Source organism: Populus alba, chromosome 1, assembly GCF_005239225.2.
Source record: "Populus alba chromosome 1, ASM523922v2, whole genome shotgun sequence".
In the NCBI taxonomy this organism is placed as follows: Eukaryota; Viridiplantae; Streptophyta; class Magnoliopsida; order Malpighiales; family Salicaceae; genus Populus; species Populus alba.
In genome coordinates, this window is record NC_133284.1 from 47,112,159 (window position 1) to 47,126,771 (window position 14,613).

At 36.8% G+C, this 14,613-nt stretch overlaps 1 protein-coding gene across 2 annotated transcripts; it reads right to left on the minus strand.

Moving 5' to 3' along the window:
* Positions 1-427: 427 nt before the first annotated feature.
* LOC118054860 (G-type lectin S-receptor-like serine/threonine-protein kinase At4g27290) lies at positions 428-4,180 on the minus strand. 2 transcript variants are annotated; one of them, XM_035066625.2, is made up of 7 exons: positions 2,565-4,176; positions 2,326-2,442; positions 1,825-1,976; positions 1,529-1,739; positions 1,172-1,409; positions 851-1,001; positions 428-774 (listed from the first exon to the last, which is right to left on the minus strand). In XM_035066625.2, the coding sequence occupies exons 1-7, from the start codon at positions 3,847-3,849 to the stop codon at positions 466-468; spliced, it is 2,463 nt and encodes an 820-aa protein (XP_034922516.1). In that variant the 5' UTR covers positions 3,850-4,176; the 3' UTR covers positions 428-465. The 2 variants fall into 2 exon arrangements, with proteins under 2 accessions (XP_034922516.1, XP_034922517.1); XM_035066626.2 differs by lacking the exon at positions 851-1,001 and having other exon boundaries at positions 665-806; positions 2,565-4,180.
* Positions 4,181-14,613: the final 10,433 nt, after the last annotated feature.

Below are 14,613 nucleotides of genomic sequence, written 5' to 3' on the forward strand. Positions count from 1 at the left end.
TCTCTTCTATTTTTTAGTGAGCTTTTAAGCCTTAAACCATTAGATAATATGTTTTCTAGCCTAATCTCTTTCCTTCCAAGTGCGCTTTCTAGCTCTCATATACCAGATAGGGCGTTTTCTAGCCTTATCTATTAAAGGTACCTTCTAGCCCACATACTTAGATTGTGTGATTTTTAGCTCTATCACTTCTCTTTTTTAGCATGTTTTTGAGCCCTCATCATTCAAGTAATGTGTTTTCTAGCCCTATCTCTATCTCTATTTCCTTTCGAGTACGTCTTCGAGCCCTCATCACTACCTCTGAAAACAGAATGTAAAAAGGGGTTGCAACAAAGGTAAAAGCAGAATGCATTCAAAACCAATCAACCAATACCTCTGAAAACTCAATATACCTTTAAATAGGTTTAATGACTTCTGCGAGTACTGAACATGTCAAAAAATTGTGAACATTTCATCCAGCACAATAAACTACCGAGGATACAAGAGTGAGGCAGTAAATTCATTGTTCGAATATAATTCAATATTGCTTGATGAAGAAGATGGTTCGAACGGACCGCTACCCTTAAAAAAGCCTGGTTCCTTTGGCTGAGGCAGTGTATTCTCACCTCCTAGCATCCAAACCACAGTGGCCATGCTTGGCCTATCATCGGGATGCTGCTGCACACACAAGAGACTGATGTTTATGCATCTCATGATCACTTCTGATAAATTGCATGACTCTCCTGGAAACGCCTCAATTAAGTCCAAAGGTTTTCCATCTTTCCACAATCTCCATGCCTAGAAAAGATGAGGAACTTTCCGTCATACACCTGTTCAGTACACGCAAGTAAGAAATTGAAACCTTGACACTTACATGCCCAATAAGGCTTAGGCTATGGTCTGGATGATAAAATCCTCTACTCTTCTTTCCACTTATTATCTCAAGCATTAAGATTCCAAAGCTAAAAACATCAGACTTCACTGAGAAGAGCCCATCAGTAGCATATTCAGGAGCCATATAACCACTGCCGAATGTCATTTAAACACAAACACATAAATGTAAGTATACTAGTATTGCATCTGCCTCATAAACAGATTTCTTATGTTTGACTCTACAGCAAACAAATTATGTGCTTTGTTAACAAAATATAACATAAAAATAATAAATTATGGCATGTAATTGGTAAGTGCTTACTAAGTCCCAACAACTCTGGTTGTGTTTCCTTCCGTCTGGTCTCCACCAAACATTCTGGCCAAACCAAAATCAGAGATTTTTGGGTTCATATCCTTATCAAGTAAAACGTTGCTTGCTTTAAGATCCCTGTGTACAATCCTCAATCTGGAATCCTGATGAAGATATAGAAGCCCCCTAGCAATACCACATATAATGCTGAAACGCTTGGACCAGTCTAACAGTTTGCCTCTTGTTTGATCTGTAAGTGTTTGTGAGTGCAACATGCCACTTAAACACTTAGAAACTAGCTTGATTGTATTAAAATCAAAGAAATATGTAACGATAGGATGACAAAGCTTGTCTGGTTTAGGAAAGTACCGAAAATGAAGGAATCGAGGCTTCCGTTGGGCATGTATTCATAAACCAGAATTTTCTCTTCTCCTTGAATGCAACAGCCAAGAAGTTTTACAAGATTTCGGTGCTGAAGCTTTGTGATCAGTATAACTTCATTTTTGAACTCATTTAATCCTTGTCCAGAACTCCTTGATAGCGTTTTTACTGCTATTTCTCGGCCATCTTCTAGAGTACCCTAGAAAATGGCATCCCAATATTCTTATGCTTATCTCAATAAAACTGGGCACTAGAAGTTAATATAGTAATTTTGAGAAATTTACCTTGTACACAGGTCCAAAACCACCTTCTCCTATCTTGTTGTTGAATGAAAAGCCGTTGGTGGCTTTGGCTATTGTAGTGAACTGGAATAGGGGTAGCTCCAAATCTTCCTTTGGTCCACTATCTATCTGGTCATTTTCTTCTCTGTTGCCTCCTGTTTTCTCAGACAGTAGAAAATGGGAATCACATACATGATAAACGAGGAGAAATGAATAACGAGCTAAGATTTTGAATATTCAGATCAAAGATAGCAGTTGAGACAATGATTACAAAACTGAGGCAACACTGAACTTCACTCTGTATTTTTCCTGAATGCTACTATCTAATCAAGGCTAAATCATGTAGTTATTTCAGTTGTTCTAATTGTAAATCCATTGAACCTTCTCGGCTTCTCTAAAGTCTAACCAACGATAAGCTCAAAGCCAGTTAGAAAGCTGTTCCTTTCTATTAAACTCGCAAAAAACAAGATGCTCATTTACTGAAAGCAGTCAAAGTAACTTTACCTTTGAGTTTTGCCTTTCTTTTGAAGATGTAATAGGCGACCAAAAGTATCCCGCAAGCCACGAAAATAGATAGTGCAATTCCCACTGCCATCTTTATCTTAGATGCAGCTTTAGCCTCTACATGGTCGATAAGAAAGAGACAGAGAGAAAGAAATATAGTTACAGTACAGCTAAGAAACCAGAGAAGCTGCAAAATGATGATACTCATGGATTAACTAAGACTAAGGATAAGCACTCACTTGATTCTGAAGCATTCATGCGAATGTATATTTCCTGCCCCGCAGCTGCAAACTGTTTAATATCTATCAGATCGCCAAACCAAATAGCACAGCCACTGCGTTCCTTAATATTTTTAGCTGTATATGCCATACAAGAACAGTTTTGTAAACATTTTGACCTGCATTCCTTGAGATTCATAGTTTTGTTTACCCAAGAATTTGTAGCATCTGGCAATTTCAAACCAACATATTTAACGAATCCATCTCCCTTCTGACAATCTAGTGGCTTATTTCGTACACACCCTTGAGTCCAGTCCATTGAATTCCAACTCTCAGGTGATCTAGGCGTGAATTTTTCTAAACATTCACAAACTGGCGACTGGCTAATGATGCAATTTCCATATTCACCACAAAGATTGTAAGTGTCACAGTAATCTCTCGGCACATTTGCATAGAGTACCCATGTCTGATTGATTTCATTCCAGGTGTAACGCTGCCGCAAATAGGTACTTTGGTTCATAACTATCCTCGTGATTAAAGATTTATTTTTGAGGTTGTATGTGTAATAAACCTCATCCCCGTCGTCGACAAAATCAAAATAAAAAACTGGATTAATCCTTAACTCCGGCCCACCACTGAACCCGATACCATTCCATGGACCACTTCTATAGTACTTCTTGGACCCCTTCCACATAACTAACTCAGGATTACTCTGTAGTTGTGTTCCCCACGTGAAATCTCCAGAAGATGGATCATCAGGGCTCTTCCATGCTGATATCCGCCGATCAAGTCCACTCCGTAAGTCCCATCCAAGCTTCATTCCTGGAAGCAATGTATCAGATGGATAATCAAAACTCTGCCACAAATAGATTCCAGAATTGGCATCTTTCTCATCTCTTAAGACCAGATTCCCAGAATCCAGGAGTTCTCCCATTGCACTCTGAGCTGCTTTCTTTGAGTTTGATGACCAAACAACAGTACTATTGTTGTTGCTGACAAGTACAAAATTGCCTGTGTTGTCTAACATCAAGAAGCCAGAGGAATCATTGATTGGGTTGTTTCTGTTTGCAACCCAAACAACAGTTCTAACTGGGATGTTCTTGTACCATATTCCGACATAACGGTTCCTGGAACTTCCAGGACTGAAGAAACCAAGCTCAAAACTTCCATCTTTCGACACTAAGGTTGTTGTCCCTCCATCACGAATAGATTGAGACAAAGTAAGTGTATTAGCTGTATTACAGAATCTAGAGAATAGAAGGAGTATATTCGCAATAATAATTAGCATTGAAGAAAGAGTGTCCATTAGCAACTGGGAAAACTTTGAACTATTTTGCTTTCTGTAACAGATGGAATACAGGTATGGTTTCCAATCTACAAGGGTGAAAGTAAGATATAAGTGGACAAGTCGTATTTGTTTGCGAAAGCAATTTGCTATGATCTTTCTTTCTTTTCTTTTCTCTTTTTGAAGATGAAAAAAAAATAAAGATGGAGGGAAGTTTATGTGATCAAGAAAAGGAAACAGGTAGGATATCCGGAATCAGAACATCGGATATACAATTAGTGGTTCAAAATATTAAACAAAATTTATAAACTTTCTCACATCATGCGTAGTATATACTATAACAACTCCATGAATATTTGGATCACGAGGAATCACGAGAAAGTTAGGCTATATTTGATTAGTGTTTTAATATATAAAGGATATATAGTTATAGATAAGACCGAACATGTTTGATTGTAAGAGTTAAAATAGAGATATAAAATAAAGATATTTTTAAAACAGTTTTGAAATGAATTTATAATATCTTAAAACAAAAATCATACCAGAACGCTTCCTCTTTTTCTTAACTATTTTTATCTTTTTTATTTTTAAAAATAACCAAACACAACCTAATGTGAGAGAACTGTCCCCCTTTGTTTTCAAGTATGACGAGGCTACTGCATCTGTCCTGTACGGAAGCATTAAGGCAACAGTAGTGAGCAGACATGTAAACACCACTTTGACGCATTCAAGGGAAATCAACAAGTCACTAGACTCAGCCCATGGCTCCACCGCCCTTGTAATCCAGCAACCCTGGCAGCCACTTATTTGGCCTAAGGTATAGCCGTAGTTGAGTAGTTATACGTACCTTTCAGGTGTCACTTGTAAGCGAAGAAGTTAAAAAACGATTGTCCATGTTTCAGACAAATTTTCACCGGCCTTTACGTATGCAAAGAAAAGTAAGAGTGCAATAAACAATTTTTGGTTGCCTTGGGACGGCAATGAATCCTTGTTAACTGTCGGTCTTCTTCATCGATAAGAAAATCATCAATTTCATTTCTTTACGACATCCTTAAATATAAAATTAGTGGTAAATATTCTCCATGTAATTAGAAGACAATGTTTCAAAAGATGTAGCCAAGTATTGCTATACATAGTCAGGTTTAGGAGGAGGTGATGGAACACATTCGTCTGATATTTTTGAAAAAAAATCAAAAACGAAGAAAAATCTGAGATTCTAATAGATGGTGGACCCCTAGGAAGAAATGAAATAATATGTGGTCATCTATCAACACCCAAAAGTGACCTTCGTGTGTATCTTATTCCAATTCAAATTTCATGTTTCACAAGTCTACACTGCAATCACTCCAGGTGTGACGCTGCCGAAAAGAGGTTGTTTGGTCATTACTATCCTTGTCGATCGATACAGATTTATCTTTGAGATTGCATGTGTAGCACATCTCTTATGGGAAGATTTGTTAAAACATATTTAATGAATATATTCAAGTCCAATTTTGTTGAGATTTAATATTAAACATACGTTTTAACTTGAAATATTATAATATTTTAAATAAATTATAGATGAGTAAAAAATTAATTTTAAATCATTTTTAGTTGATATGTTTTGACAAAACCTAAAACCTTTTAAAAACAACTCTATCTCACATAGAAAATAAATAAAATTTTCTTGATATTTATAAAATAAATAGTTAAAAAGTTAAAATTAAATCCAAATAACAATAAGTACCTTTAGCTTTTTTTCCTAATTTTAATACTATTTTCATCTCAATACAATTCAATTATCCTGAAAAAAAAAAGTCAATTAAACCTCAAACATGTACTAATCCTTCCTATAATCCCAAAAACATCGAGCCCTCCTCTCTATCTCCTGCGTTCACTATCCACCCTTTACATTTAGGAACCTATCCTTAACACAAATGAAGTTCAGGGACCATTTTGCACAAACCTCTAACTCTAAGGACTAAAGTGTCCTTAGAGTTATCACATATTTGACATAGAGGCTGATAACAACGATTTGTTCTGTTGGGCCGATTGGATCCATAAGAGGCCCAATAATTTTCTGAAGAATAATTTGGAGACTGCCCTTGTGAGACCCAGCGTTTTTCATGGGTTTGAATTGGAGAGCGGGACTGACCATTGTGTTTGTTAAAACGCCTGGGAGAGTAGCTACTGTGGGGAGAGAAACTCTGTTTTGTGCGATTTGTATAATTTGCAGAAATCACAAGCTGTTGAGTGGCAGCTTCTAGGCGATGTAGGTAGGTTTCATGACCAATTAGCAGATCATGTAATTCTTCAAAAGTTAGGGATTTTTCCCGTGCACGAATGGGAGCAACAATCTCGCTAAAATCAGCCCCTAATCCATGAAGGATGTGGAGCGTGAGATCGTCATCCGAGAGTGGGTGATCGATGATGGCAATTTCATCTGCTAGTGTTTTGACTGTATGCAGATAGTCGGTGATTGTTCTGTTCCCTCGTTGAATTAGAGTAACCTCCTCCTTTAGCTGCATAACTCTAGTTCTGGACCGACTAGCATATAGTGTATGAAGTTTTTGCCAAGCTTGTTGGGATGTTTTGGCAGTGGCTATGAGAGGGGTAATCTTTGTTGATGTAGAGGCTAGGATGGCGCTGAGAATAAGTTTGTCTTGTCTGACCCAATGTGTTTTATTTGGGTTGATAGTGAAATTTAGATCAAATGAAGGGCAGGATATATCACCATTTACGTAATCAAGCAAGTCATAGCCAATCAATAATGCTTCAAATTGAGCACGCCATTGAGGGAAGGTGGATGGAGTTAATTTTTTGTTGATCCGTGCAGTAATATTTAGAGCAATTAAAGATTTCCCAGATTCAGAGGAGGGGAAATAATTTGGACTAAGATTTTGGCTTTGTTGTGTAGGTGAAGACATGCTGGGATTTGAGTTGTTCTCGTGGGAGATTTCTGGCCCTGATACCATAAAGAATATAGAACTGTTATTGCACAAAATTAATCTCTCGTCTTGTTTTCTCTGTGCATGTATCATGCTATTTATATACATTAGTTATTCACTGATTGTAGAAGTCCTTTGATGAATAGGACTTGTATAAAGCTAGACTTTATCTTTTGATAGAGTTACACTTAAAACAGGATTGTATCAGCTGTTAAACCGCAGGAGTGTTGGTGTCTGATTCTCTTGAGATGCCAGGCTTAACCGTATCCTTTATACACCATTTGGACCAGAATGATGTGTGTTGTTGAATAACCATGATTAGAAGAAATCAAAAAACATGACGTGCTCTTGTAAGAGGGCCGGGATGAGAAGGTTCCCCTTTGAAAAAAAGATGTTGAGCATCTAATGATAGAAAACACGTAATAATAGATTGCAGAATTGACCATCAATTGATAGAAATGAGGAACCTAAAGGATCATTAGGAGAGGGATCATGGATCCATTGCTAGCTTTGAAAACCTATTTCAAAGGTGAGAATAGAGAAAACAACTTTTTGATTGATATGAGTATCATGAAGATTTAAGATTTCAGATAAAACTCTCTAAGCTATCAAGTAACCTCGTAGTTAGAGGAGTTTATTAGAGTCTTTTTGCAAAAATTCTTTTTCTTTGTGCTTCCTATTTTTCCTGTATTGTTTCGGTTTCTGTCACTTACCCTTTCTTTTACCCTCAAACAAAGATAACAGTAACCATCAGCAAGTAGATTGCCAGTGGTGATACGGTGGTAGTGCTTTCATTACGGGGCCTTAAGAGTTAAGCTGACGACGACATTAGTCTATACTGAGTCAGCAAGAGAAAACTTTCCCGCAAGACAAATGCAAGTAAGTCCAACATAACTTTTTTATAAAAGCAGAAATTATTCTGAAGCACAAACAGTGCAGGGGGGCCCTTCTTAGCCATTTTCTTTCAGAAATTAGCCACCGAGTCTCCAGCAATTAATGAGGTTGACGTTTCATTATTTGAAGGTGATTCCGCCTGGCCGGATGAAGAATTTGCTTCGACTAGACCTCTATATTTAAAGAAGCCTGGTTCTTTGGGCTTGGGCAACTCCAACTAACGTCAAAACCACAGAAGCCATGCTCGGCTTATCCTCAGGATGCTGCTGCATGAATAAGAGGCTAATTTGGATACATCTCATGACTTCTGTAAGATGATATTTTACAGAAGAGCTAAGGGTGGTCAGTGGTCTCTTTTTTGTTGGAAAAACTAATATATAAAGAACAGATTATTGTTGATGAACTAAGAAAAAGAACAAACAACAAAGAACAAAGTCTAAAGTCTTTACAGTTGAAAGAACAAGGAGCAGAAAATATCTCTGTTGGTTATTGCCATCCCCAGTGTTTTATTTATAGAAGGAAACAAACATTACAGAAAAATGAAACACTAAAGAAACGTACTAGCTATGTTCTTCTTTATCAAAGAAGTTGTATAACAAGCTAGTCTAATCCTAGATAAGCTTAAACAAATGAATTGAAAGAAACATCCTAATCTAGATAATGCTATCAGCTAACAAATAGATAGCTATCAGCTAACAGATAAATAGCAATGTAGTAGATTACTACTAAGTAATCCTATTCCAGCTTTGGTACCAAACTTCAACACTCCTCCTTGGTTCCAAAGCTACACATTCCAATTCTTCCTTTCAGATCTTCAAACTTCTTTCCTGTTTCTAGTTCAATTGCTGCTTTGAATTTAACAAACTCAACAAACACATAAGATTTTGATTTCAAAAAGTAAATCCAGCAGAATCTACTATAATCATCAACAAATAAAAGAAAATACTTTGAATCATTCAATGATTCATTATGCATCGGCCCACACACATCTGTGTGTACAAGCTGGAGTTTTGACAGTGCTTTGAATGCATTGTCAGGAAAAACAACTCTAGTTTGTTTTCCTAACTGATAGGCTTCACAAATACTCTTTTGTTCTTGTATATCTGGTAAATCGTGAGTCATCTGCAGGTCAGCTATTTTCTTTAAAGTTGCATAATTGAAGTGCCCCAACCGTTTGTGCCAAAGAACAGATTCATTGTCTTCACAAGTGTTAGCACTCAAACATACTTCTTTCCAATCAATATTAAAACTTCTGTTCATCATTTTAGCAGAAAGTAGTAGCACTCTATTTTTATCTTTAATATCACATACTCCATCATTAAAGAATATTGAGTAACCAGATTCAATTAATTGTCCCACACTAACTAGATTCTGATTGATCTTAGGCACATAAAGAACATTTTTAAGAGTTTTTGTACCTGATAAAGTTTCTACTTCAATTGCTCCTTTTCCTTCAACCTTCACATAGTCTCTATTCCCAATTCTAACTCTAGATAGATAGCTTTTATCCAAATCTTTGAATAAGCTCAGATCTGCAGTCATGTGATTAGTGCAGCCACTATCAATACGCCATTATGAGTCATTTGCGTTGGCTGTGTTACACATCTCCTGTATTGTAGCCATGAATAAAAAATCTTCCTCCACTTTTGAACTCTCGGCTACTTGAGCTTGTTTTTCTGGTTCTGCTTTATTTTTGCAAAATCTTTGAATGTGACCAAATTGCTTGCAGTTTCGGCATTGTGCATTCTTGAGCCAACACCAGGCTTCAAGATGATTTGTTTTCTGACAGAATTTGCAAGCAGGAAAATGTTCTTTCTTCTCTTTCCCTTCAGTGAAGATGTTGTTGTTTTGTTGCCAGTTATTGGATTGCCAGCCTCTCCCTTTTTCTCTTTTTTCTTCTTGATTGTTTTTGTAAAAATTCTTAGCCCGACTCTTCTCCTTGTAAACTGAAACAAGAGCTCCTTCACTTGATCCTTCTTGTCTATATGCTTGCCTTTGCTCCACAGCTTGCAATGCATTTACCAGTTCTTGCAAGCTTATTTCAGAAAAATCTTTAGAATCTTCTAAAGAACAGATTTTATGTTCAAACTTTTCTGGCAGACTCACTAGGACTTTCTCTACAATTCTAGAGTCTGGAAAATCTTCTCCCAAAAGTCTTACTTGATTAACAAGTTTTGAAATTTGAGAAGAGAAATCTTTGATGCTCTCATTTTCTTTCATCTTCAGACCTTCGAATTGTCTTCTCAGATTCAGAATCTGCATCCTTCTTGACTTCTCATCACCATGGAACTCTGCTTTTAATTTATCCCATGTTTCTTTGGCAAATTTACAAGCCATAATCCTTGTGAAGATTTCTCCGTTCATAGCATTATGAAGACAGGTAAGAGCTTTGAATCGCTTTGCCTTTTCTTCATTGAAAAATTTCATCTGTGCAATCGTAGGATTGTTTCCTAGTGGAGTGGGTTGCCTATCACTCTCCACTATCTCCCACAAGTCAAAAGCTTTGAGATATGTTTCCATTTAACAAAGACAATGAATCTGTTCTTTGGCACAAACGGTTGGGGCACTTCAATTATGCAACTTTAAAGAAAATAGCTGACCTGCAGATGACTCACGATTTACCAGATATACAGGAACAAAAGAGTATTTGTGAAGCCTATCAGTTAGGAAAACAAACTAGAGTTGTTTTTCCTGACAATGCATTCAAAGCACTATCAAAACTCCAGCTTGTACACACAGATGTGTGTGGGCCGATGCATAATGAATCATTGAATGATTCAAAGTATTTTCTTTTATTTGTTGATGATTATAGTAGATTCTGCTGGATTTACTTTTTGAAATCAAAATCTTATGTGTTTGTTGAGTTTGTTAAATTCAAAGCAGCAATTGAACTAGAAACATGAAAGAAGTTTGAAGATCTGAAAGGAAGAATTGGAATGTGTAGCTTTGGAACCAAGGAGGAGTGTTGAAGTTTGGTACCAAAGCTGGAATAGGATTACTTAGTAGTAATCTACTACATTGCTATGTATCTGTTAGCTGATAGCTATCTATTTGTTAGCTGATAGCATTATCTAGATTAGGATGTTTCTTTCAATTCATTTGTTTAAGCTTATCTAGGATTAGACTAGCTTGTTATACAACTTCTTTGATAAAGAAGAACATAGCTAGTACGTTTCTTTAGTGTTTCATTTTTCTGTAATGTTTGTTTCCTTCTATAAATAAAACACTGGGGATGGCAGTAACCAATAGAGATATTTTCTGCTCCTTGTTCTTTTAACTGTAAAGACTTTAGACTTTGTTGTTTGTTCTTTTTCTTAGTTCATCAACAATAATCTATTCTTTATATATTAGTTTTTCCAACATTTTTCTCTATGTTTTCCTTGACCTCTGTTTCTGCTCTCTCTCTTGTTCTTTCTCCTTCTCTGCTTTGTTTCGGTTTCTCCTCTATTGCTGTAGGTGGCAGCTATTGTTGGCAATGCTGCTGGTGACAAGGAAAAAATGACAGTGGTGCAGCTTCCAACGGTGGAGGGAGAGAAACCAGATAGAGAGATAAGTCACTGTTCTTCTCCCCTGTTCTTTTGTTTTTCTGTTCATTCCTTCTATTCTCTCGTCAGCTCAAGTCTTCCCCTCTTTGTTCGTCTACCCTGTTTTCAAAACAATCTTTGTTCCTCTCTCAAACAATCCCCTGCTTCCTTCTCTCTATTCGGTTCTTTTCTTCAAGTTCGTTTCCTAAAAGTTTTGCCCCCTCTAGTTTCCTTTTTTTTTTTTTTTTCATTTCCTTCCCCGTTTCTACAGCTTGCTTCCCTCTTTTCTCCAAAAATTTCTCCTCCTCTACCCCCACTCTTCCTTTCTCTTTATACCTCTCAGTATTTATAGTCAGCGGGAGTGAGAGTGACGAAGCCTTGTCCTGTCATGGTGCAGGGCGAGGTGGCGTGAGGCAGCTTTGCACCATCGACCGCTGCCACTGCATGGCATGATTCTTTTCTTTTTTTGGTGTGGTGATAGTGCATGCAAGTGTGGGTGGTGTCAATGAGGGGACAAGTCAGGGGAATGATTAAGAGGGTGTGTTGTAAGGGAGAGAAACTTCTTCTTCCCTTGCCTCCACACGTGCAGGGGAGGGGAAGAAGAAGCACAATAATATTCAAAACGACACTGTTTTGTGCTCTTTTCCCTTTTTTTAATTTTATTATTTTTTGTATTTTTTCCTTATTTGTACAGGGACCTAAAAATGGATTACAAAAGGAATGTCTCTAATGACTACAACGGTTGACCAGTTAAAATGACCATATCATCCGATCAACCAGTTCCTACAAAATTTCTAAGAGTTCATCATAGATGAATAGCGGTCAACTGGTTCAATTGGTATGCCCAAACTATCGACTAGTTTAGCTTAAAAACCAGTTTTGATAGTTTCAAACCTGGTAAAACTTGAACCGATTAAATGTATTTCAATCTTATTTATGAATGCAATGTGAAGTGTGAGTTTATTTTAGTTTTTTATTGTGTAAGATATAAAGATTTAACAATAAGCTCTAAAATGAGTCCTTAATCTAAGTGTAACAACCCGGCTTTTCAAGCCCAAAACAATAGTAAATTTTTTTTGTACTTGACGCACATCGTGTCGGTAATCAACAAACCTGTTCCCTCACATCATCAAGATACAATCCATACATCAACAACAATCAACATCTCATTTAAAAGTGAATCTTACATAAACACATAATATTATGTTTGCATGATTAGAAGTTCACATTAAAAATATAAATACATAGACATGAGTTTTCATTCCTATCCTACTAATAGCCATCACGAATTTAAACAAAAGGATCTAATAAAAGTTATACATTTAGTACATTGATTCATACAAAATACATTGTGATTTAGAATGCAACTACATGATTCCTTACAAAAGTAGGTTCCCGTGTATTGGGTTTCCTACGCATCTCATTGGTGTGACGTCCTTGCTACAGTACAAAACATTTAAGAGAATGTTATTACTTAATAATAATAATGATAATTAAATGATCTGGCAATTTAATGAAGCATTAACATTATCCCATGTTTGATGTATGACATTTATAGTTTCTTCATGTACTTGGTATAAACAACTTGCAGTACATATAGATGCACCAATTCTTGCAATCAACCATAATCTTAAACACGACCATCCTCTCAATGTATCATTTGTTGAGGTTAACCATTCATTCACCTTGATCATCCACTTCGGATGCCATCAACCAAAGTTAATCAACAGTTGTCCTGGTCATCCAATCGGATGCCTTTAGCCGAAGCTAATCAATCATTTGTCCTGGTCATCCGTTCAAATGCCATTAGCCGAGGTTAATCAATCATTTGTCCTAGTCATCCATTCGGTTGCCATTAGCCGAAGCTAATCATTCCTTTGTCCCGGTCATCCATTTGGATGCCATTAGCAGAAGCTAATCATCCATTTGTCAACATTTAAGCATTTGACATTCTGATATCTATTCTAACACAATATGGTCACATTCATGATAAAGTATTTCATTATTCAAAGTATGAAAAAGGAAGGTGAAAGTCACCTAGCTGCTCCACCTGTGGGTTGTTCTTGTCTTGACGATGGTCTAATCCCAACCGCACCACCTAAGACATCAATGGTCACAAATCAGTATATTTGTATCTTTGAATCACATTCGTTACCACACTTATTTTAAGAGTTCATATGTTCACATTCAAGTGTTCCACATTTTACACCATCATACCATGAAATTTTTACTAGCATTTAAGTCATTTCTACCTAGGAGGCCTATTGCAGAAATCAGCAGCAAAAATTGTTTCGCTGTTGGCGCCACAATTTCAACAGCAAAAACTAGTTCGTTGCAGCCAACATGTTTTGCGGCAATGAATGCTACTTCGCTGCAGACAACTCAATTTCAGTAGTGAGTAAAAAATTTACTGCAAACAATACAACTTCGACAGTGAATCATAATTTCGCTGTAGAACACACAATTCAACAACAAATACTAATTCGCTACAGGCAACTCAATTTCAGCAGCGAATCACAAAATTTGTTGCAGAACACCCAATTCGGCAGTGAATGTTAATTCGTTGCAGACAACTCAGTTTCGACAGCGAGTCATAATTCACTATAAAACACAACTTTGGCAGCGAATCACAAATTCGCAGCAGAACACGTCATTCAACAGCGAATTACAATTTCGCTGCAAACGACACAGTTTTGATAGTGAATCACAAATTCATTGCAAACACACAATTCAACAGCGAATGTTATTTGCTGCAAAAGACTTAGTTTCGACAGTGAATTGAAAATTCATTGCACAACACACATTTTGGCATGAACACATGCCACACATGTTGTAACAACCCCAACATATAAACTGTCACTAAGTTCCAGCAGAACACACACATTGAAACCATCAATTTCATCATATATTCTTTCATTAAATTCCAGCATATAACACACATTGAAAACCATCAATTACAGCATATAATGTTTCAACACATCCCAACAGAACACACATATGCATGCTGGCCAACCCCATAGTTAAGGCCAGCCCTCTACCATGATTTGTTATTTCCATTTTATTCATTTTTCTTTGTTAAATGTTCTTGGAATTGGCCTCATTTATTTTTCTTTGTCCTCTTAGTTAATTTTAGTTTCCTTCACAACTAGCTTAGGTCTTAGGTCAATTTTCTTAGGGTCTTCTTCTTCATTTCTGGTTCTGGGTCTTAAGAGGAAGAGGAAGGGAGTTTCATGACCCATACCTTTTGAATCTAACTAAGTTTGAGGAAGGTTTGACATTATTCTTTCTCCTCTTTTGCTGGTTCTCCTCTTTCTTTTTCCTCTCACGTTTTCTGGCCCCTTTTTCCTTTCCCTTTAGGCAGCTTTCCAATCTTCTCTCAAGGTCACATCTCTCCCTCACATGTTCACAAGGCACTCTCTACTGGTTTGGTTTAGGTTTCT